The 21,736-nt window shown below is 41.5% G+C and overlaps 2 protein-coding genes across 4 annotated transcripts in view; both read left to right on the forward strand.

Moving 5' to 3' along the window:
- Trim2 (tripartite motif containing 2) overlaps nt 1–6,230 on the forward strand; it is a 97,778-nt gene extending 91,548 nt beyond the window's left edge. For all 3 annotated transcript variants that reach the window (XM_027392959.2, XM_027392961.2, XM_027392955.2), the window contains one exon: nt 1,537–6,230. In XM_027392959.2, coding sequence (XP_027248760.1) covers nt 1,537–1,689 — 153 coding nt within the window. In that variant the 3' untranslated portion in view covers nt 1,690–6,230. The remainder of the gene's footprint in view (nt 1–1,536) is intronic.
- Nucleotides 6,231–10,113: 3,883 nt separating this feature from the next.
- The window catches only part of Mnd1 (meiotic nuclear divisions 1), a 58,355-nt gene continuing 46,732 nt past the window's right edge, over nt 10,114–21,736 (forward strand). The window contains exons 1-2 of the mRNA XM_027392954.2: nt 10,114–10,259; nt 16,930–16,995. Of these exons, the coding sequence (XP_027248755.1) occupies nt 10,257–10,259; nt 16,930–16,995 (69 nt within the window). The 5' untranslated portion in view covers nt 10,114–10,256. The remainder of the gene's footprint in view (nt 10,260–16,929; nt 16,996–21,736) is intronic.

Below are 21,736 nucleotides of genomic sequence, written 5' to 3' on the forward strand. Positions count from 1 at the left end.
TGTTGCCTATCCAGATAGGCACATTGAACTATAGACTCCAACAAGGAAAAATGAAATCTCAATTTGTCAGTGCACATGTGACAGCCATTGTAATATAAGATGTACAACCAACAAGTTCTACATCAGTGCCTCCAGTCATGGAGGGAGCAGGGGAGAAAGCAAGTGTAAGTGGAGACAGAGTTGTGTGTTTGGGTCCTCAATAGGACACAGCAGATGGATTGAATGCACGTCACAAAGGGAGTTACTACATTGGCTTACATGCCTCAGATGGATGAGTCCAGCCATAGTCGTCTATATGTTGGAGAGACCAAGAAACTGGTAGCCTTCTCAGTCTACTAGGCTGCTGCCTCGGTGGTCCCAATCTGGCGTAGACTCTAGGCCCTAGAGCAGTGGTTCTCAATCTATGGGTTGAGACCCCTTAGGGGGAGACATATATCAAATATCCTGCATATCAGATATTTACATCATGACTCATAACAGTAGCAAAATTACAGTTATGAAGTAGCAATGAAATCATTTTATGGTTGAGGGTCACCGCAACATGAGGATCTGTAGTAAAGGGTTGCAGCATTAGGAAGGTTGAGAACCACTGGCCTAGAGGATTCTAAGAGAGCTTTGGGTCTTCTTCAGCCTGTGTTGAAAAGCTAAAGAATCTGGGTTCCAGCCGGGCAGTGGTGGTACAGGCCTTTAATCCCAGCACTTGAGAAGCAGAGGCAGGAGGATCTCTTGAGTTTGAGGCCAGCCTGATCTACAGAGCAAGTTCCAGGAAGAAGAAGAAGAAGAAGAAGAAGAGGAAGAGGAAGAAGAAGAAGAAGAAGAAGAAGAAGAAGAAGAAGAAGAAGAAGAAGAAGAAGAAGGAGAAGGAGAAGAAGAAGAAGAAGAAGAAGAAGAAGAAGAAGAAGAAGAAGAAGAAGAAGAAGAAGAAGAAGCTGGGTTCCTGTGAGCAAAGGTAGTGGCAGTAGCAACAACAAGGTGGATGCATTTACCAGCCACGACTGAAGGCAGTGGACCAAAAGCAATAACTTCTCTCTCAGACCTCCTTATGCCTGCACCACCACCAGGAGGTGCTGCCCATGCTGAGCAAGAATTACACCCCCTCCCCTCAGCTAATCTTTTCAGGAAATATACTTACGGATGTTCCTAGAAGCTATGTCATAGCTGTTTCCGGATCCAACCAAATCAACAACCAAGGTTAATCATCAAATTAATCATGAATCATGTGTGTACAGGGGCCTGCACAAACCTAGAAAGTTTATTTATTTATTTATTTATTTATTTATTTATTTATTTATTTATTTATTTATTTATTGAGACAGGGTTTCTCTGTGTAACAGCCCTGGCTGTTCTGGAATTCACTTTGTAGACCAGACTGGCCCTGAACTCACAGAGATCCACTTGCCTCTGCCTCCCGAGTGCTGGGATTAAAGGCTTACTCCACCACGGTCCAGCACCCAGAGGGCTCTTTACATACTTTTTAAAATTCATGTCCGTCAGCATATGTAACTTTGATGATGCTCTGATTTTATGTCTGTGCAGGTCTTCGATGGGAGTGGCTCATTTTTGTCCTATATCAACACATCGGCTGACCCTCTTTATGGCCCCCAAGGCCTGGCCCTAACTTCAGATGGCCATGTTGTGGTTGCAGACTCTGGAAACCACTGTTTCAAGGTCTATCGGTACTTACAGTAACAGCGGACACCCCTGCACTGAGGTCTTGCACTAGAAACTGGAACGGAGTTTTCAATGTGGGACCAGATTACAATAGGACTTTTCATACTAGGAAGAACCTTTGGTGAACTTTCCAAGGTTATTTCTGAATGTAACGATTTCCTTAAAAACTGCTTATCCAATTCCGTAATTCACTTTTAGGATTTAAAGAGAACCTCTTCTATTGAATCTATACAAGCTTCGAAGTTTTACACCTGTGAACTATGGCTTATAGGACAGGGATTTATGCAGTTAAACTAATTTTGCAAATCAGACATTAAAAGAATTAGCATATCTGTTGACCGGTGAATGAATGGTAGCCTTTGCATCGAGCTTCCAAGAACAAAACTTGTAGTTACCTATTTTATTTAACTTTGGTCACAAGACCCAAGGGACCTTCTAACCTCACTTTTACAGTAGATGTTATTACTGGTGACTTTTTGGGGGGTGGTTATCAACAACCATATATAAATTACTTTAGAAAAATCTAAGGCTGTCTTGCAAGATCCTCCCAGCTCTGACTCAGGGCCCTCTTGAGTTGAGCCCATCAGAATCAATGCAAATTTCCCAACCTTTCTGGGTTCGATCAAAGATCTTTTTCGTGTGTTCTCTTCACCTTCTCTTTCTACTCACCTTGCATCAGAAAATGAAATATAGCTTCAGGAAAACCTGAATTCCCGATGCTTTGAAAGGCATATGGCAAAAGCAAGGGGGACCTCTTGGTTGTTAGCTTCAGATCAACACACTGGGATGTAACCAAAAGAAGTCATGTTCATGCCATGTGTTCACATGTCTTTCCTCTTCCACATCATGAAAGCGAAAGCTTTACCTCCTGTAAAATGTCAGCACATGTAGTCAGACACCAGTGTCCTAGGACAGAGAGCCATAAGCAGCCCTTTGGAGGACAGATGGTGTCAACCAAAGGCATGTGATTGATTAATGACTTCCCCTTAGAGAACAAGTGTTACCAAAGTTCTGTTGAGCATTACAGGTACGGGCATGTTATGGTTATTTATCATTGTCTAATGAATAGTAGAGGCATTAAGGGACACGTATACATGGTTAGGGTAAGATAGAATGTATTATACATTTTATATATATATATATATATAGCTGAATCCATGGTGTGTGGAAATAGGAAGCACTCTGAAAGACAGCAGCATTGCCCAGCCTCCTTCAGCACATAACCTTGCTGCTGCAGTCTGAAGCCGTCCTGGTGGAGTGAGCCCTACAGCAGTTTTGAGTGTTGCCATTTTCCAGCACGATGCTGATGCCTGACTTCCAGGCAGCAAATGACCTTTTACTTTCAAGAAAAAAAAAAAAAAAAGAAGAAAGAAAAAAAAGAAAAAAATGTCTCTAAAAATTGAGTTTGAGTTACCTTTCATTTAAGTATAAATGCATTTTGGGAAACATTACCTGTCATGGATACTGTAAAATAAGACATGATCTGTTTCCACTGTTGGATTTTCTACTCAGTTCTACCAAATGGGAAAATTGTGTTTGACATGTTTGATAAGACTTTGGGATTTCTTTCATGGAAAGCACCTTAGATAACTGTAAGAAAAACTCTTCCTTTACATACATATGATGATGTTTATGGCTTATTATCTTAAAATTCCGATGTTCTCGATGCAGGAGTGTTAAAATTTAGATGGGAAATCTGGCTACTTTCATTGGTCTATTTGATTTATTATGCCTAAGTCAACATCTGGGGGGGGGGGGCTTTATTTTCAGAAGATTTACACTTGGGTTTAGGTTATTATTATTTTAGTTTGGTGCAATCTAAAAATATTCAAGCCTGACTTTGATAGACTTAAAATACAATACCAGTTTTAGAGTGGTAAAATAAGACTGCTTCTGAATCCCATGGAATAAGCCTTTGACCTTATGTTTTGATTTTTAATTTTTTTTCTTGGTGCTGGGGATGGAACCCATGGCCTCAGACATGCTAAGCAATAGTCCTATAGCTGGGCTATTCCTGCAGCCCAGGCAATCAGTATGAATTTCATTCAACATTTGTATCTACAGACTTCCTACCAGGGGCTAGGAATGCTTCTAGGTACTGGACCTGAGGGATACATGAGAGAGACTGGCATCTCTGTCCTCTTACAGCTTATATTTTGGTGAGGGGATTTTGTTGTGCTGTTTATTAATACTCTACATGCAGGATTATTTCTGAGCTATTTAAAGGAAAGTTTTTTATCATTTTTTTTATTTGAATTAGAAACAAGATTGTTTTACATGACAATCCCAGTTCCCTTCTCCCTCGGGAAGTTTTTTTTTTTTTTTTTTTTAATGAGTAAATTAAGTTAATTTTAACAAACCAAAAACTTTTTTTAAAGAGTTCAACACAAACTGGTCTTTTGTTTTGTTTTGTTTTGTTTTGTTTTGTTTGTTTTTGTTTTTCTTGGAATGGAATACAGGGCCTCAGACATGCTTGACACATGCTCTACAGCTGGCATGTGCCTTCAGATTGTAACTATGAATTTGAAAGTGAACTTACTGAATGAGTTCTTTTTGTACAACATTTAGATACTTGTGAACTGAGAAATTAACTCATAAACCAATTGGCCTCACATATAAAATATTGTATCAGGCTTGGTATCTCAATAGGAAATAATACAAATGAAGATTTTTCTTTTAAACACATGAATATTAGTACAAACTGGAATGAAAGAATAATTTAATTAAGATCTGTCCCACCATTGGCTACTAAAGCAACTGCTGTGAGCACTCCAGGAAACACTACATTCTACACTTGGGTATGTGCGTGCACTTAAATGTATTTCTTCGTGGTAAGCATATTGGGGAGGGGTGGAAAGTGCTGCTGCTAAGATACAAATAGACAAGATCCAAATGAAATCTTGTCTCATTTGATGGGAATGGTTTCTGGTAAACTAGGAAGGATTATTAAAAATAAGTGGCTTTTTTGTTGTTGTTGTTCTAGGCTACTGTTATTATTTATCTTTGTCAACTGTATAGAACCAGTTACACTCATGATGTATAGCACTGAGAAAGTAAGCATTCAAATTTCCCTTGGGCACTAAGGACAAAATACCTTCAGTTAGTTTTTATAGGTAAATGACAGTGTGTCTTCTACATAAACCTCCCCTGCTGGACACGGGGTGGTAGGGAATCACTTGACCATCTGGAAACACACTACTAGAAAGACTTTATGACTGTTAGCCAGTGTTTTAATGATGTGTAAAATTTTAATGAAACTTTAGTCTCCATAACTAAACAAGCCCCTGAGTTTCCTAAACTTGACAAAATTTAAGGTAATGAGTCCGCCTGGTCCATGCAGCTGTTACACACCTGCTCCCACTATATGTACAGGGTATATATGTCCTCACAGGGAATGAACTGGAATAGCAGTACGTTACCAGGTATATGGAGCCTCATTCTGAAGGGTTAGCATGAATGCTTTGATGATTGATGCCTACGGAGGAAACTGGAGAGAGCAGATCAGCACCAGGCCATCCGTAGATCACTTCAAATGGGGACAGTCTCTGTGTGCTTTTGGACTCTATAGCATTCTCTCTGTTCACCAGCTTCTGAAAAGGGAAGAGGAAAGTCTGTGGTGAGTGTTTTTAAAACAAGACCTTTCCAAGTAGGATAAAATAGAAGCTTTCTGATGCAAACCTTATCTAATTTCCCTTAAAATCGAAAGTCCTAATACTGTTACTTTCTGTAAATGTTGCAGGGTTTTAAAATTTACAATTATTTTAATATTTTTGATAACTAGGAATCTAGTATTGCCATAAAGGAAACTAAGTGCCCATTAAAATTTGTTTGGTATAAATAAATGCTTTTTTTTTTTGGTTTTGTTTTAAATGACAGTAAGCTACAAATCACAATGCTAATCTTCAAAACACTTTCTAATGATGAACTGTGTGGTAGTTGATTGTGTGGTCTGTTTGTGGAGAGTGTATGGATGCTATTCATTAATATTCTAGAAGAGATTAATAATCAGCTATTTTGTTCCAATGAATGTACAGCACTTCCATTAACTTTTGAAAGCAACACAGCCTTAACCTCAATGCTTTTGCTTTACAACATGGGATGTTGTGTCATCAACAAAGTGTGCTCTCCTAACATTCTTTACATCATTCCCAGCCATGCAGCCTTCTGAGCCTGCCCATGAGCATGAAGGTTGTTTGTTTCCTTTTGTTTCTTTTGAAGATTTTGTACATTCCACCTTTACAGATCTGTTTCATACATTTTGTGTATAGAACTCTGGTCTTGTGCTCTCTGCCATCAGTTAATGATATAGCCTCCTCCTATGTTCTTTTATGAATCAAAATGCTGACTGCCTATTTAAAAAGAAGAATGGACGCTGTGCATCAATGTGTTTGTATGTTCGTAGCTACATACGTACCACAGTATTTTGGATGCTTTAGTCTATAATAAAACTTTAAATTAATTCTGTCTTGAAACACAGGAGAAACAAGATTTGTGTGTATATTGTTACCATGCACAAAAATCTCAAATCATTATAATAAAGCTTGTTTTCTCCATTTTCAGACTGAATATTCATTTAACAGATTGTTCCCTGAGTGGAGGGGAATGGGGATTGTTCTAGACCATGTAGAAGACAGCATTACCTTCACTAAACTGTTTGGATTAGAGAAAAAAAAAAACCTGACTACTATTTTTGTTGGTGTGTTGCTGACTACCTGATAGCAGCCAGGATGTGTATGAAATAGGAGTTGGGACCAGACAGTATTGGCACAAGCCTTTAATTCTGGCACTTGGGAGGCAAGGCAGGTGGATCTCAGTGAGTTTGAGGCCAGCCTGGTCTACAAAGTGAGTTTCAGGACAGCCAGGACTGTAACACAGAGAAATCCTGTCTGGGGGGTGGGAGAAAAAGAAAAAAAAGAAAAGAAATAGGAGTTGGGGAATTCCTGACAGTAAGTTTATTTAGATTTGCTGGCCTTATAATCCTCAGAGAATTTCAAAATAAGATGGCCGTCTCCTGGTCATGGCAGTCAGTGACTCAAGAGGGACCTCACAACAAGCATTACTTCTCGGATGGACCAAGAACTTATTTACACAGAGTTCATCACAATAAAAATGTCTGCATTATATCAAAGTACTGGATATGTACTTCAAACCATAGAACCATCTAGAATACATTGAACAGTTCTCAGGGAGTTCAGTGTCAGGGAGCTTGATGGGAAGTGCACATAATCTCTAAGAACCTTTTTATTCCAGTCCTCAAATTCAAGAAAATACACCTCAAATGGTGTCTCCGTGTGCAATATCCAAGTTGTCATGTTCAAATATTTTCTATTTCAGAGCCTATTGGAACTCTGAAAGAGGTAGCCAAAGTTAGCCTTACAAGGAGAGATAAAACAACAGAAATTAGAATAAAGACCCAAATTGACATCCCTGGCTGCTGATTATATACTAATGTTTATATTATTAATTCCTATCTCTGTTCTTCACTTTTTATTATTGTTGTTTTGGTTATTTTGAGGCAAGGTCTTGCTATTTTGCTCTGACTGGTCTGGAATTCACCATGTAGATCAGGCTGGCCTCCAACTTGCATTGGGGTTCTTGCATTCCACCTGTTCCTTTTCCTCTCCTCCAAGCAGCTACTATGGCCACCAGAGCAGCAGGGTTTAGTTAAAGCTATAGTTTGTCCTTGGGGAAGTGAGGAGACAGACATTCAGTCTTAGACCACCCTACTACTGTCGTTATGCCTCACTGTAGTCTAAACACGCATGGCACACTAGAGTTTCCACTTAGCGAAGTGGAAAGGCTACAAAGATGAACAATGGAACAGGTACCTCTCAGGAACTTACAGTCCAGTTGATGAAACAGACTTAGACTTACCAGTGTTACACTTACACACTAGTAAGTGCTGTTACACTTAAACACTAACAAGTATCCTGTGACCAACAGAATGCCCAGTATGGTTCTAGTCACTAGGTGATAGCAAAAGCCCTGGATTCACTTCAGCACTTAAAACAACACTCGCTATTCTATGGGCTTGAGACAAAGGAATATAATGTCAGCTACATTATTTATGGGACCTGGTGTGAGATGAAAACATAGGGCCCATTGTTCATGGAAAAGGGGTCTGGAGAGACAGCTGAGAAAAGTGCTTGCTTTCCAGGTGTGAATAACCAAGTCCTATCCCCAGAACCTACATTTATAATCCCAGCACTGGGGAGGCAGAGACAAGCGGACTCTGGGACTTGCTGCCCAGCCATCCTAGCCTACTTGTCAAAGTGTTAGAAGCTAGAGAGCTGGGAGAAGTCTAGCAGACTTCTAGTGTCACTGGATTCCAACTACCCCAAACCCCTGTTCCACTAGCATGGTCATTTCCTCCCAATACCACTAGCTGCTAATGGTTATGGGTCATCATTGCCAGGGAACACCAGGTACACTAGAGTAAATCTGTGGACATGCTAGCCATCATACAATAACTGGGGAAAAGGGAAAAGAGACAAGAGCACCACTGAGAAACGAAAGGAGCCATCACCTGACTGGAGGACTGTTTGGGGCCTGTTTGGCTGAAACAGAATGGGGTGCCAGATTCTAGCCTGCTAGTTAGTTCAGAAGGTTTCCATCTTTGAGGAGACAGTGCCTCTCATCTTCTTGTGTAGATGAAACACTTGTTTTCAAATTAGTTAATTCTTCAGCTTTACCCTCCATGGCTTACCAGACTCAGAACCTACAATCCCAAAGGTTGGGGAAAGATTTTGCAGTTTGTTTATAAGGATTTGTATTTTAAGTACTCAGGAATGACTTGGGTTCTTTTAAAGCATGGATTTAAAAGGTACGCATGAAGTGATAATAAAGCAAACTGTCTTCCAGAGACAAGGATTCCCTACTTACCTGCCCTGTTGAGCACTCAGATGGTCTTGTTTCTTTCCATGGGCACACACAACTTTGGGGACTTTAACGAAACCCATTTTACTTATTTGCTGGTCTGTTTGCCATACAGCATAAGTTCTAATTAGTTGACTTTTTGCTCAAGTATTTGAATAACTCTGTGTTTTGAAGTCAGTCTTTAAAAATGCATAAATGTGTATAGAAGAGCAATCCACCAAACCCCAAAAGCACCTGGAAAACTTTCATACTAAGACTGTACATAGATTTCAGTTTTACTCTAAGTTGCTCAAAAGGAAAATGACTAAAACTGCTTGTGTCTTTGTAATTGTTACTTAATCTAATAAAGCTTATTTTCACTAAAATAACAGCAACAACGATAATAATAGCATAGGGTGACAGAAAGTGCTTTCTGTCAGGAAGCCCTGACCTGGAATCCCAGGGTTGAAAAGAAAATGAAATAATTGTAATACCAAGGGAATTAAGAGCCTTAGGGAAGTGTTATTCACATTTATGTGATGGATGCTCCATGCCACATGACTGACAGGATCACCTCTTCCTTATGCCTGCTGTCATGGTGTGAATATGACAAGCAGGTTTGTATGATACATACTTAGCTATGCCCCCATCCCTCATTATTCTCCTTTGTAGGAGCTTTGGACATTTTTTTTTTTACTCATCTTTACCCCATCTTATGAAATTAAGATTTTTTTGTTTGTTTTTTGAGACATGGTTTCTCTGTAACAGTCCAAAGCTGCCCTGTGATGGAACTTGCTTTGTAGATCAAGCTGTCCTCGAGCTCACAGACATCCGCCTGCCTGCCTCTGCCTCCCGAGTGCTGGGACTAAAAGTGTGTGCCATCAACGCCTGGGGAAATTAAGATTTTAATGAAACTCTGAGAGACAGATTCTCTAGTAGTTGTTAGAAATAATTCAGAAAGCTCCCATTTACTCTCTGCTAAGTTCTTACAATCAGTGGAACCAGAGAACTTAGGATTCACTCACAATACACAACACCTGCACCACTATCAATAAGGATTGCTTTTAAGGCTAGGAGCAGTGGCGCACGCCTTTCATTTGAATCCAGCTTTGTCTGCAAAGCAAGTTTCATGGCAGCCAGGGTTACACAGAGAAACCCTGTCTCGAAAAGTGAAAAAAAAAAAAAAAAAGAATTTCTTTAATAAACGTACTCATTCCCTGCAGCCAAATCCCCATTTTTTAAAACCCCCTCCCCCCCAAAAAAAACCGCACTTAAAAGCGAAGACTCAAAGTTGCCTTTTTAAAAAGAAAAACAAAAGCCACATTGAAGACTTAAGCAGCAAGCAGTGCTGCAACCCCAGAGGCGCGGGAAGGGCACCGTAGCCTACCCTGCCCTAGCCCCCACCCGAAGCCCCGCAGGTCCTTTGGGTATCAGTCTGGTCCTACACTTTCCAGGCTCCTTTCCCCGCCCTGCTCATCATCTCAGGTCTCGTCTCTCCCTGTCCATCACCTCAGTCTCCGCCCCCTTCCTGCCCATCATTTCTCAGGTCCCGCCCCTCTTCGCCCTGCCTATCATCTCAGGCCCCTCCCCGGCCCGGTTCCTGCCTCGGGTTCCGCAGCCCTCGGAGGGCCGCCAGGGGTCGTTGCGACTTTCCGTGCACTTCCTCCCGTCCTTCCCACCCCGCGCGGCTGTTGGCGCCAGAGTCAAACAGGGAGACCTCCGCGCGCACCATGGTAAGAGCGAGCCCGCCACGAGCGCACCTCCGGGCTTCGGGGCGGCGGGGTGTGCGTCTGGCCAGGCCCCGCGCGCACCTCCTGCGTGCCCGAGCCCTGGCGGCGGCGGAGCGTTCTGAAGCGGAGCGTTCCAGAACCGAAGCCCGGCAAGTGGAGCCGGCCCGCGGCCCATGTCCAAGAGCCCCCAAGGCGCACGTGAGGCCGAGTTAACGCTGAAGTTTTCAGTGTCCTTCGGCTCTGCTGGGATTAGAACGCAGGACCTGGTACAGGCCGGGCACGGCGCTCTCCTTCACCCCAGCCGCAGCCCGGCGCAGCCTAGCGACGATCACCTCAGTGAAAGCCCCCTGCCTTTAAGTCAAGGGCAGGCAGCACTCAGCCCGCTCTGCTTCAGTGTGGGACTTAGGTGTGCGGGCCAACCCTGGCTTAAAGTCACCATTGTCTTTGCTAACTTAATGACTTTCTGCCCATTAGATCATTTTCATATACTTTCAAAGTTTCGTGCCAGTCTTTCCGCTTCTGGCGACAGTATAAATGTGCCATTAAAGTGACCCGAGATTTTAATATCTTAATTTGGTTAACTAGCCGTTACAAAGCGTGGACAAGGATTATAGGGCGTTTATTTGAAGAAACTTGCCCAGCTGTAATTATAACTGATAACGGCTTCTTTGTGGTTCAACTAACAACCGGGCCACCTGGGCATAAAATGGCCCAAGGAGCTAGGACCAGACTCAAAACAACTGTATTACCAGTGCTTCCTGTTATCATGTTTCTCTTTGGAGAATTAAAGTACCCGACTACAAGGAACTGTTCACTATTGATGTGCCGGCCAACCCTCTTTATAGGGCCATTGCCTATTGCCAAGGGATTTAATGGCTGTTAACTCTTCACATACGTACTTGCTATTATTTTTATATATGATCAAGAAGAAAGTTCTGGTCAAAGTTAAACTTTTGACCTCTTTGCTAATCCTGCATTAATAACTATTTTGATTTGACTGGGCTTATTATGTAAACAATTATAAGCATAGCCTACAGTTTGAAACTGGAGAAAGTCAACTTTGAGAATGACATGACATCTTTTTAGCTTTTCAGAATGTTATTACAATTGACCGACAGGGCTGATATTAGGAGTTCTGTAATTATTGGAGACGATACAGGGCTGTAAGAACATAAATACTTCACTCAAATAGGAAGTGTCATAGACCTCAGGTGACTTTGAGTCCTCTTACTAATAGCAAGACATCCCTGTTTTACCACGAGGAGACACCCTAACCCAGTTTTAAGTACTGAGTCCTTGTTATTTTTCTTGTCTCTAGTGTCAGTAGGATGCCCTTTTTTACATTAAGTATTTTAAATCTGACCTTGGTGGTTTCCAAATGTGACTAGTAATAGCTGCTATAAAAGGGAAAGGAATAAATCAGCCTGAAGGTAATATAAACGTATGGAGCAATTCCTCTGCATTCCTAGAATGACTTTTATATTTGCTGAATAGTAAGAGCTTTCCTAGCACATGCCATTAGATTCTCCTTACTGTTTGCCTCTGGGAATTGCAAAGGACTTTCCAGGAACTCTTTATAAACCAAAGTATTAGGAGATTTGCCCCCAGATTTGGGTCCTCTTTTCTCCTGATTTAGCCACATGATAAAACCCTTGAATGAGTGAAGTCCTGAGTGGATGTGTGCTGATATGCGTAGCCACACCCATAGCCTTAAGCCTAGAGGGATGGCAAAGTCTTTCCAGGGAGACCCCATTCAAGTTTTGACAGTGTGTGGGGAAAATGTGCACTGTAGCTTTATTCCTGAAGACTGCTCAACTACAGAGGCTGCTCTTTGATTACCAAGATTAGCTAAACCTGCCTCCTTGTTCAGATGTATATGAGAACCCTGCCTCCTTGTTTATTTATATGTAATAACCACTGTATTACATATAAAGTCATCTGCCTCTCTGTTCAACTCTGTAATGAATGCACTGGGCTTCTGGATTGCTACAGTTTTTCTATCAAAGAGCCTAGAGTACCCAATCCCAGCTTTCTGTTTAAACATCCTTTGTCTGTCTTTTCTTCATTATCTTGCTGTCCCAGTCAGGCCCAAGTCCCTAGAGCCTTGCAAGTGTACAACATGCTAAAGAGATTTCCACTTTTCCCGCAGAGCCCCTGCCATCCTTGGAAGTCTAGTGAGAAAAGCAAGTCAAAACAATTGATTTTTTGTTTGTTTGTTTTTTTGTTTTGTTTTGTTTTTGTTTTTCAAGACAGAGTTTCTCTGTAGCTTTGGAGCTGTCCTGGAACTAGCTCTTGTAGACCAGGCTGGTCTGGAACTCACAGAAATCTGCCTGCCTCTGCCTCCTGAGTGCTGGGATTAAAGGCGTGCGCCACCAACGCCTGGCCAATTGAATATTTTTTAAGTGCACATGCCCAGGCACGTTATCAACGTTGCAGTTGCAGTTCATGCAGGGTAACTTGGGGTCTAGCCCTTTTAAGGTCCCTATGTATGTATGGTAGTTTGATGCCTCCTGGCATGGCAAATTTAGCTGTATGTGAACTTCATGATTGGCTCAGATACTTCACGAAAGCAGTATGGAGGGGTTATAAAATATTCCTGGATTCTAGCTCTGCAACATAAATTTAACAACAGTTCTACATAACTTCCTGGAGCTTGTCTACCTCACTGGAGAGTGCTCTGTTTTCTCTCAGCAGGCAAGGTGGTGCCCACGGGGCTTTCCCACTACTTAATTCACCCTAAATTGTGTGTTTAAGAGTGTTGTAGGCTTTGGAGTTTGAGCAGCATGGAGTTGGAGAGTTGGCACTTTTGCTGGTAGTGGTCCTGATGTTCATGGCTGGCCTGTCTGTCTGCTCTGTTTAACTTAACTGGCTTGCTAAACTCAGAGAGGGCCAAGGACAGTAGATATTCTGAGTTTTCTCAGTCTGCTGAGACAAAAATCTTTTCCCTTCAGTGCAGTCAATGATATGGTGCAAATGTGTCCTGGGAACACATGCTCAGCCTGTGAGTGCAACGCAGCAGAGGGAAGTCTTCCAGGAGAGCATGCCCCAACTAGATTTGGGAGACCTTTTGGAGTACTGAGGTGCCAGAGGAGAGATGCTTTAGGTAGAGGAACATTTTTACAAGGCACAGAAATGTTAGAATGCTTCCAGCAGAGAATTCTGGAAATAATTTTATTGTTATTATTACAATCCAAATTACATAGTATCTCATCTTGTTATGGTAAATTTGGGGTGGGGTAGGAAGTTACTCAAAGTTAGGGTTAGGTTAGGGTCAGGTGATAGAGGGCCTCGTATATCCTATTAGGGTACTTAGGTACATAGGAGGATTGGAACCATCAAAAGGTTTTGAACAAGGGGCTGCATAGTCAGATTTGTTTCTTCTGTGGAGTGAAAGCTGAATTTAGAGGATGAGACAAAAGTATGTTTAGGCCGTTGAAGACAGGTTGCAGGAGATAGCCAATGAAGACTTGAATCCAGGCAGAGGCAATAGGGTCGGCCAGCCAGGACATAATAGAGCAGTGATTCTCAACCTGTGGGCCTTGACCCCTTTATGGGTCAAATGACCTTTCACAGGGGGCACCTTAGACCATTGGAAAACAAAGATTTTTACATTGCTATTCATAACAGTAGCAAAATTGTAGTTACAAAGTAGCAAGGAAAATAATTTAGTGGTTGAGGGTCACCACAAAATGAGAATCTGTATTAAAGGTTGAGAACCACTGTATTAGAAATTGTTTAAGAACCAGTGTTGACAGAACTTAGTAAAGAGATGAAGGCACTTAGGATGCCTGCCAGGCCTTTGGCATGGGTAGAAATTGTGTCTGAGGATCTAAGTGTAGAATAGCAGGTTTGTAGTGTGTAGGAGAGGAAGGACTCAGTTCGGACCACTTGGGTTTGAAGTCTGTCCAGCAGGCAGGTAGATACATGAGATGGGAGTTCAGGAGCATATTCAGGGCCAGACATAAAGATCTGTGTCTCATCACAACATTAATTAAAATGAAAGAAGATGGGATCAAAGAAGAGATTTGAGGAGAGGAAGGGCTCAATAGTGGATCCCTGGGGACTGCTGTGTTCCAGAGAAGAAAAATGTGAACTTGGAGGCTTCTTACTTACACAAACATGCTTATCGAGAAACACAACATAATCTTGTTGCTGTGGAAATGAGTGGGTTTCTAGTTTTAGCTAAAAGAAATACAGAATGGCGTTCCCAGGCCCTTTTCTCAAGTGTTGGAGAGTGATGCTTTCTGATGGGGGCAGAATCAGTCTTCATCTCATTATATCTTAACAAGCAGTATATTTTCCTATGATCTGTTGTGTAGTAATTTCCTCCAGAATTAAAACTTGCCATTTTGGAGAAACTTTAAGATACCAGCTGTGGAAAGGGAGGTAAAAGAGCAGATTTTAGGACAGGATATTCACATGGAAGTGAAGCAGAAGTATGGTCTAAGGCAGCGGTTCTCAACTAGTGGGTGGAAACCCTTTGGGGGGTCAAGAAACCCTTTCCTAGGGGTTGCATCTCAGATATCCTGCATATCATTTGCATTATAATTCATAACAGTAGCAAAATCACAGTTATGAAGTGACAATGAAATAATTTTATGGTTGGGGGATCACCACAACTGAGGAACTGTATTAAAGGGTCACAGCATTAGAAACATTGAGAACCACAGCTCTAAGGGGAGGTGAAGCACTCAATCCTGAGGGCTTATTAAATTAAGACAGGAAGTAAACAGCTCAAAATAGCTTCAGGAAGTACCTGAAATTGACCTGGGGCACTCCACTAGAATATATAAGCAGTAAAGACTGCTGAGAGTCTCCCTCAGACAAGCCCAGCAGCCTTAAGGAGAGCAGGGACCAGGGCAGTAGCCTGGAAGAAAGGAAGATTTACTGAGTGGCCTGGAAGAGCCAGGCTCGCACTGAGACAGATTCTCTGCCACTTGTTGAGGTGCTCCAGGGTGTCCATTGTGCTCCAGGTTCCCAGCTTTTTGGACTGTCATTCATGCTGTGTGGGCTTTGGTGGTATAGTTGTCTTTGAGGTATTTCTGTTCTTGTAAGTCCTTATCCGTGTTGCAGTAAGTAACCCCAACAAAATTTACAGGTTCATCAAGCTGGACTTTGGTGGTGTTTATATTTGATCTGTCGTCTGTTCTCTATTTCTTGCGAATAGACATGTTTACCCAGGAAACATAACGTGATTCTGTGCAGTTTTTGAGAAAGATGCAGAACACTTAAATTTTAGGGCCAGTGAGGTGGCTCAGTGGGTAACAGTGCTTGTCACCAAGTCTGACTACCTGAGTTCAATCCCTGGAACCCCATAGGGGAAGGAGAAAACTTTTGGTCCATAGCATCCTTCTCCCCAAAATTAAATAATAAATAAATCCCAAACCCCAGATAAGTGATTCTCACATTGTTTTTATTTTTCTTGCAGTTTTTGCATTAAAGAAATTTGGCTCCTCTTTTTGTTTAATTTGAATGCAAGTTGATATGTACTATATATAAATATAGAATTTATATTTCAGTTACATATTGATTATCTTATTTTCAAATTTGATAAAGATTTACAGTATCACAGGCTTCCATTTTCTATTTGGATAGCTTTTTTTCTTACTTGAGCCTACACACTGCTGCCATCATTCATTTTTCTCTCAATTAAAATATTTAAAAATTTATGTATATGGATGTTTTGCCTGTATGTATGTCTGTACACCACGTGTATGCCTAAGGTCCAGGGAGGCCAGAAGAGGGGGCAGATGTTCTGGGACTAGAGTTACAGACAAAGCCACCATGTGAGTGCTAGGAATTGAACCCTGTCCTCTGGCTTTTAACCGCTAAACTCTCTCTAGCCCCTGCTACTGCCATTCTTACATGCCACCTTAACTCTAATCTTGTTACTCCTCAGCTTTAAAAGTTCCTCAACACTTGTCCATTGTCTTGGTAGGGTCCACTCTCTTCCTGGTTAGCCTCTGGTAATTGACTCCAGACGACTTTTTGAACTGTATCTTCCATTCTCTCCCACCTCACAGTCCATACAGGGCTTGACCATCTCAGGGCTTGACTTGTGCGTCCCTAACACTGCCTGTGCATGGGGTTTGCACAAGATGCCCCTCCCCACTTCCAGCTTGACCAAATCCTTTTCATCTCTAGCATTCTAGATTAACACAGCTCCCTTTCCGGGTGGGACTAATCAGTTCCGTCCTGGGTATTATGCAACAATTTGTGAATGTAGCTGTTAATTGGCTATAAGTGACTGGCTGTTTTCTTTCCAAAGGTAAGCCTTTTGAAAGTTAATACAGTGGCTTCTCACTGGTTCATTTTATAAATACTGAATTTCTACAAAGGGTAGACAGAGTAGGTGGCTTGAATTCACAGTCTACGCCAGGACAGCCAGGGCTATTCAGAGAAACCCTGCCTCAAAATAAATAAACAAACAAATATAAAATAAAATAAATTTCCACAAAATGTTATTGCTCTCACTGTTTGTGTAGGGAAATTGGCAGTCACTACTTCAAGGGTTGGTATATAGTAATTGCAGTCTTTAGGCCAGGCTTTAAAAGTGACAAACCTTTTGATATTAGACAAAATCAATAGTTTTTAAAATAATGGTTAAAGCCAAATTGTTGTAAAATGCTGGTTTTAAAACTGTGGCTTTTGTTGTTTTTGTTTTATGCTTTAGTCAAAGAAAAAAGGACTGAGTGCAGAAGAAAAGAGAACCCGTATGATGGAAATATTTTTTGAGACAGTAAGTTATTTTCCTAATGTTGTTAGTATTTTGTATAGTTCCATATTAGTTTCACAGTATGTTGTATATTTTTCTATGATGTAATTAGATGTTAATGGCTCTTGAGGGGTAGATAAAATTCTCCAATGCTTTTGGCTCCTCTGAGCTGTGGAATAGGAAAGAGCCATAACACATCACTCATAGTCTTTGTATTCAGACTGTCCTGTAGACTGATACTGCAATTCTCTTTTTGGGTCATATATTTGATTATGACCTGTTTTTCTGAAATAATTATAATAGTTTGCTGAGTGCTGCGTGGGTGCTGACCGTCTCCAGGCATTTCGTGTAGGTTTTATGATTTCATCAGCACACAGTCCTGGGGGTAAGCTTTGCTTTACAGCTGAGGACTCCTGAGACAAAGGGTCTGAACTGCCTACCAGGGGCTCTGAAAACAAGAGTGAACATTATCAGGTTTAAGCCAAGGAAGATAGCCTGGTTTCATAGGGAGCACAGAAATCCTTCTGCTTTGTGTTTACAGTCTGCCTACGGCATTATGATGGTACCCAGACTTCTCAACTTATTCCAGAGGTCTGTGCCGGACACTAAGGAAATAAAGTTTCAGCCTCACTAAGTGACAGTCAGAGTTCAAAAGCAGGCTCTAGGTCCTACTTTCTTTACCATGTTTCTGTACATGGGTCTTTTGTAAAGAAACAAGTCCGAACAGGCTTTTCACCCGACAAGAAATTCTTCTTAGGCCTTTATTTCACTGGCTATTTCCATCCTATGCAGATGGGGGAAAATGGTAAAATAAAATATTATGCTGGTAAAATTCCTTGTCATCTTGATAATGCAGATTTTCAATACAGTTGAAATAGTCTTGAGGACTTAAGTCTAGGTACATACGTATGTTTTTAAAACCAGTGCAAGACTGTCACTGAGAAGATGAAGTTGTTTCAGTTTTTTTCTGTGCCCTTGGAGCAAGAACAGACTTAATTTCTTCCAGGCAGTGGAGACCCAAGGAAAGTAGTCAGTGGAATGACTTTATCCTTTTTGTATTGATCTTCTCAAAGCTGGCCATTTCTGATTTAAAAATGTTCAACATCAACCTTCAATGGCACTGAAGACTAGCAGCTTAAAATGTTCAATAATGAGTTTTTTCTTCTGAGATAATAATTAGGTCTGTTAGTTGGGTTCATTCAGTTAATGTATTCCTATTCTATCTTCACATTATGATACAGTATGTCGCTGCATAGTTATTTCATGTCAGCTTTTGGGATGGAATTGAAAATGTAACAGTGAACTTTGGCAACAACGGAAAACTTTGCATCTGGTCTCCTGAATGAGACACCATATTTCTGGGATCCAGACCGATGTCAAATGTTGGTAAATATTAGACATCAGCCCTTCAGCAATTCCAAACAAATCAATATTAGGGTCTAAGCTTGAAAAGCATGGATTCTGGAATTTAGTTTCTGAATTTGGATTCTAATACCATTGTTGATAAGTAAAATTCCAATAAAGTCAAACATGGCTACTGTGCCATCAGTTATAGAATTTGACATTTGATACGGATAGTGGCCCTTCTCAAATATGGCCAAAAATTCACTATGTGGTATTAGCTTTGAAAATGCAAAATCTGAAAGATCATTGCTGTATGGTTTATACATGTTAATGGTAGGGTTGTGTTTTATAGTCCGTTTTCCCAGTTACCTCTGGTGAATTAATCAGAAAACTTACTAGCTAAGCACTGATCACGAATGCTGGCTAAGTGTCATGTGCCATGCTGCCTCTAATGACTGCTAAGTATTGTGTACCAAACTTTTTAATCATGAGGGATTCATCAACAATGTTTTAGAAATATTTTTAAAACATTTACAATAGCTCATGAAGAGATCGCAAATGTCTCCATCATCTTACTCCATTATCCGTTCATCAATTCTTTTTGTTTTGGACATACTCTATGTATATTCTATGTTCCAGGCCTCTTTTTATTTTTTTTAGAAGTTAGGGGTTTTTTTATGTTTATTTATGTTTTTATTATGTATACAGTGTTCTACCTGTATGTTTGCCTTCCCACCACCAAGAGGCATCGGATCTCATTACAGATGACTGTGAGCCACCTTGTGGTTGCTGGGAATTGAACTCAGGACCTCTGGAAGAGCAGTCAGTGCTCTTAACCTCTAAGCCATCTATCCAGCCCCCCAGACTTCTTTGTAAAGTAGATATTTTTGCAAATATTTTCTTTTAGGCAGTACCTGTCTCCTCGGTCTTGTAAAATGTCCGTTTGGATAAGCAGAGGTTTTGAACTTGGTTCTGTCCAGTTGAACTTGCTTTTCAGTTAATTTAGAAAGCAGTGGATCTCCATCCCATCCACACAGTTGCAGTGCTTCTCTCTAATTACCAAATGCGTTAGTCTTCCCAAACAATTTCACCTTCACTGTTCTAGTGCTTTCCAACACTTAAGAAAGGAATGGTCAGCAGTGTCCCCCGACTGCCAGATTCAATACTCTGTATGTATATTTTCCTCATAATGTTTTGTTCTGCATGTATTGAATGTACCTATGTGTGCATGAGTGATTGAGACACAGCATGAGCTGGGAAGTTTTCTGTCCTGTAGAGTTAACTTTTCATAAAACCTTAAATGAAAGTGAACTTTGACAGTTGTCTGTGACTTTTAGCTACAGCTACTAAATCTGTGGAGCATGAGACATACCAAGTAAAGCACTTCTCCATTTTTTTTCTATGTTTTTTTCTCTCCCTCATCTCTCTCCCTTCCTTCCTTTCTTTTTAAGGTGTGACCTTTTTGTATTGCCCAGGCTAACCTCAAAATTCTGGTCCAAAGGAATCTTCCTGTCACTGAGCCTGTTTTTATCCTTCCTTCCTTCCTTTCCTTTCCTTTCCTTTCCTTTCCTTCTCTACCCCCCTCCAGCTTTATACTTCTGTTGGCAGGTTTTTTTAACATATGAATCCCAATTCCCCCTCTCTCCCCTCCTCCCCTCAACTCCCCCCCACACCCACACACACACATTTGCTCCTCAGAGAGGGTAAGGCCTCCCATGGGGAGTCAATAGGTCTGTCATATTAGCATGCCAAGGCAGGACCAAGGCCCTCCTCTGCTGTAGGCTGAGCAAGTTACCTCTCTTTAGGAAATGGGCTCCAAAAAATCCAGTTCATGCACTAGGGAAAGATCTTGGTTCCACTGCCAGTGGCCCCACAACTGCCCAAGCCATCCATTGTCACCTGCATTCAGGGGCCTAGTTTGGTTCTATACAGGTTCCCCTGCTGTCAGTCTGGAGTCAGTGAGCTCCCACTAACTCAGGCCAGCTGTTTCTGTGGGTTTCCCCATTGTAGTCTTTGACACCTTTGCTTATATTATTGCTCCTCCCTCTCTTTGATTGGACTCTGGAAGCTCAGCCCAGTGGTTAGTTGTGGATCTCTGCATCTGCTTCTGTCAGTTATTGATGAAAGTTCTATGATGATGATTATGGTAGTTGTCAATCTAATTACAGGGGGATGCCAGTTTATGCACCCTCTCCACTATTGCTTAGAGTTGTATCTGGGGTCATCCTTGTATATTCCTGGGAATGTCCCTAATGCCAGATTTCTCACTAATCCATAATCCCTCTATCAAGATTTCTTTCCTTGCTCTCCCTCTCTGTCCTTCCCCCAACTTGACCATCCCATACCCTTTCATGTTCTCCTCTCCACTCCCCTTCCTTCCTCCTCTTTCTCTTCCACCCTACACCCTTCCTCCCACACTCCCAATTTACTCACACAGGATAGCCAAAACAACCCTGTACAATAAAGGAACTTCTGGAGGCATCACCATCCCTGACTTCAAGCTCTATTACAGAGCTATAGTCCTGAAAACAGCTTGGTATTGGCACAAAAATAAATAGACAGGTAGACCAATGGAATTGAGTTGAAAACCTTAATATTAACTCACACACCTACGAACACCTCAACATAAATCCAGCCACACTGAACCTATTAAAAGAGAAAATGCAAAATACCCTTGAACGAATTGGTACAGGAGACTGCTTCTTGAATAATACACCAGTAGCACCGACACTGAGATCGACAATTAATAAATGGGACCTCCTGAAACTGAGAAGCTTCTGTAAGGCAAAAGATGCAGTCTTTTTTTTTTTTTTTTTTTTTTTTTTTAAGGTCATTTTCTTCTGCTTCATCTGCATTGGGATATTCGGGTCTTATTGCTGTAGAGCCACTGGTTTCTGGCAGTGCTGTATTGCTCTTTGTGTTGTTGAGTTATTCTTATACTGTTGTCTACCCATCTCTTCCTCCAGTTGGTACAGGTGGAGCCTGTGCTTCAGGCGGGGGGGGGGGGGAGTCCCTCTTCTCCATTGATACAATTGGTGGCTCTGGCTCCATTGATCGCTACCCCAGGTGGAGGTAGGGCAGTGCCTCTGGTGATTGCTCCTTCAGGTGCAGGCAGGCCAAGGCTCAGGTGGTTGCTGATGTGACAGGATATCTAGTACAGAGAATTGCACTGGATGCTGACTAGGACACAGGTGCTCTTTTCCACAGGGACTTCTCAAGATAGTTTCTGGAAGTCGCTGCTGTGGATGCTTCTGCTGCTCTCTATAGGCCACTTGGCTCTCTGATGTTCCTGGGTTTTGTTTGTTTGTTTGTTTGTTTGTTTTAAAGATTTGTTATTTAAATTTTTTATATGCATGAGTGTTGGCTTGCCAGTATGTTTGTGTACCATATGCATGCCTGGTGCCTACAGAGACTCTGAACT

Source organism: Cricetulus griseus (assembly GCF_003668045.3).
Source record: "Cricetulus griseus strain 17A/GY chromosome 1 unlocalized genomic scaffold, alternate assembly CriGri-PICRH-1.0 chr1_0, whole genome shotgun sequence".
NCBI classification, from domain to species: Eukaryota; Metazoa; Chordata; class Mammalia; order Rodentia; family Cricetidae; genus Cricetulus; species Cricetulus griseus.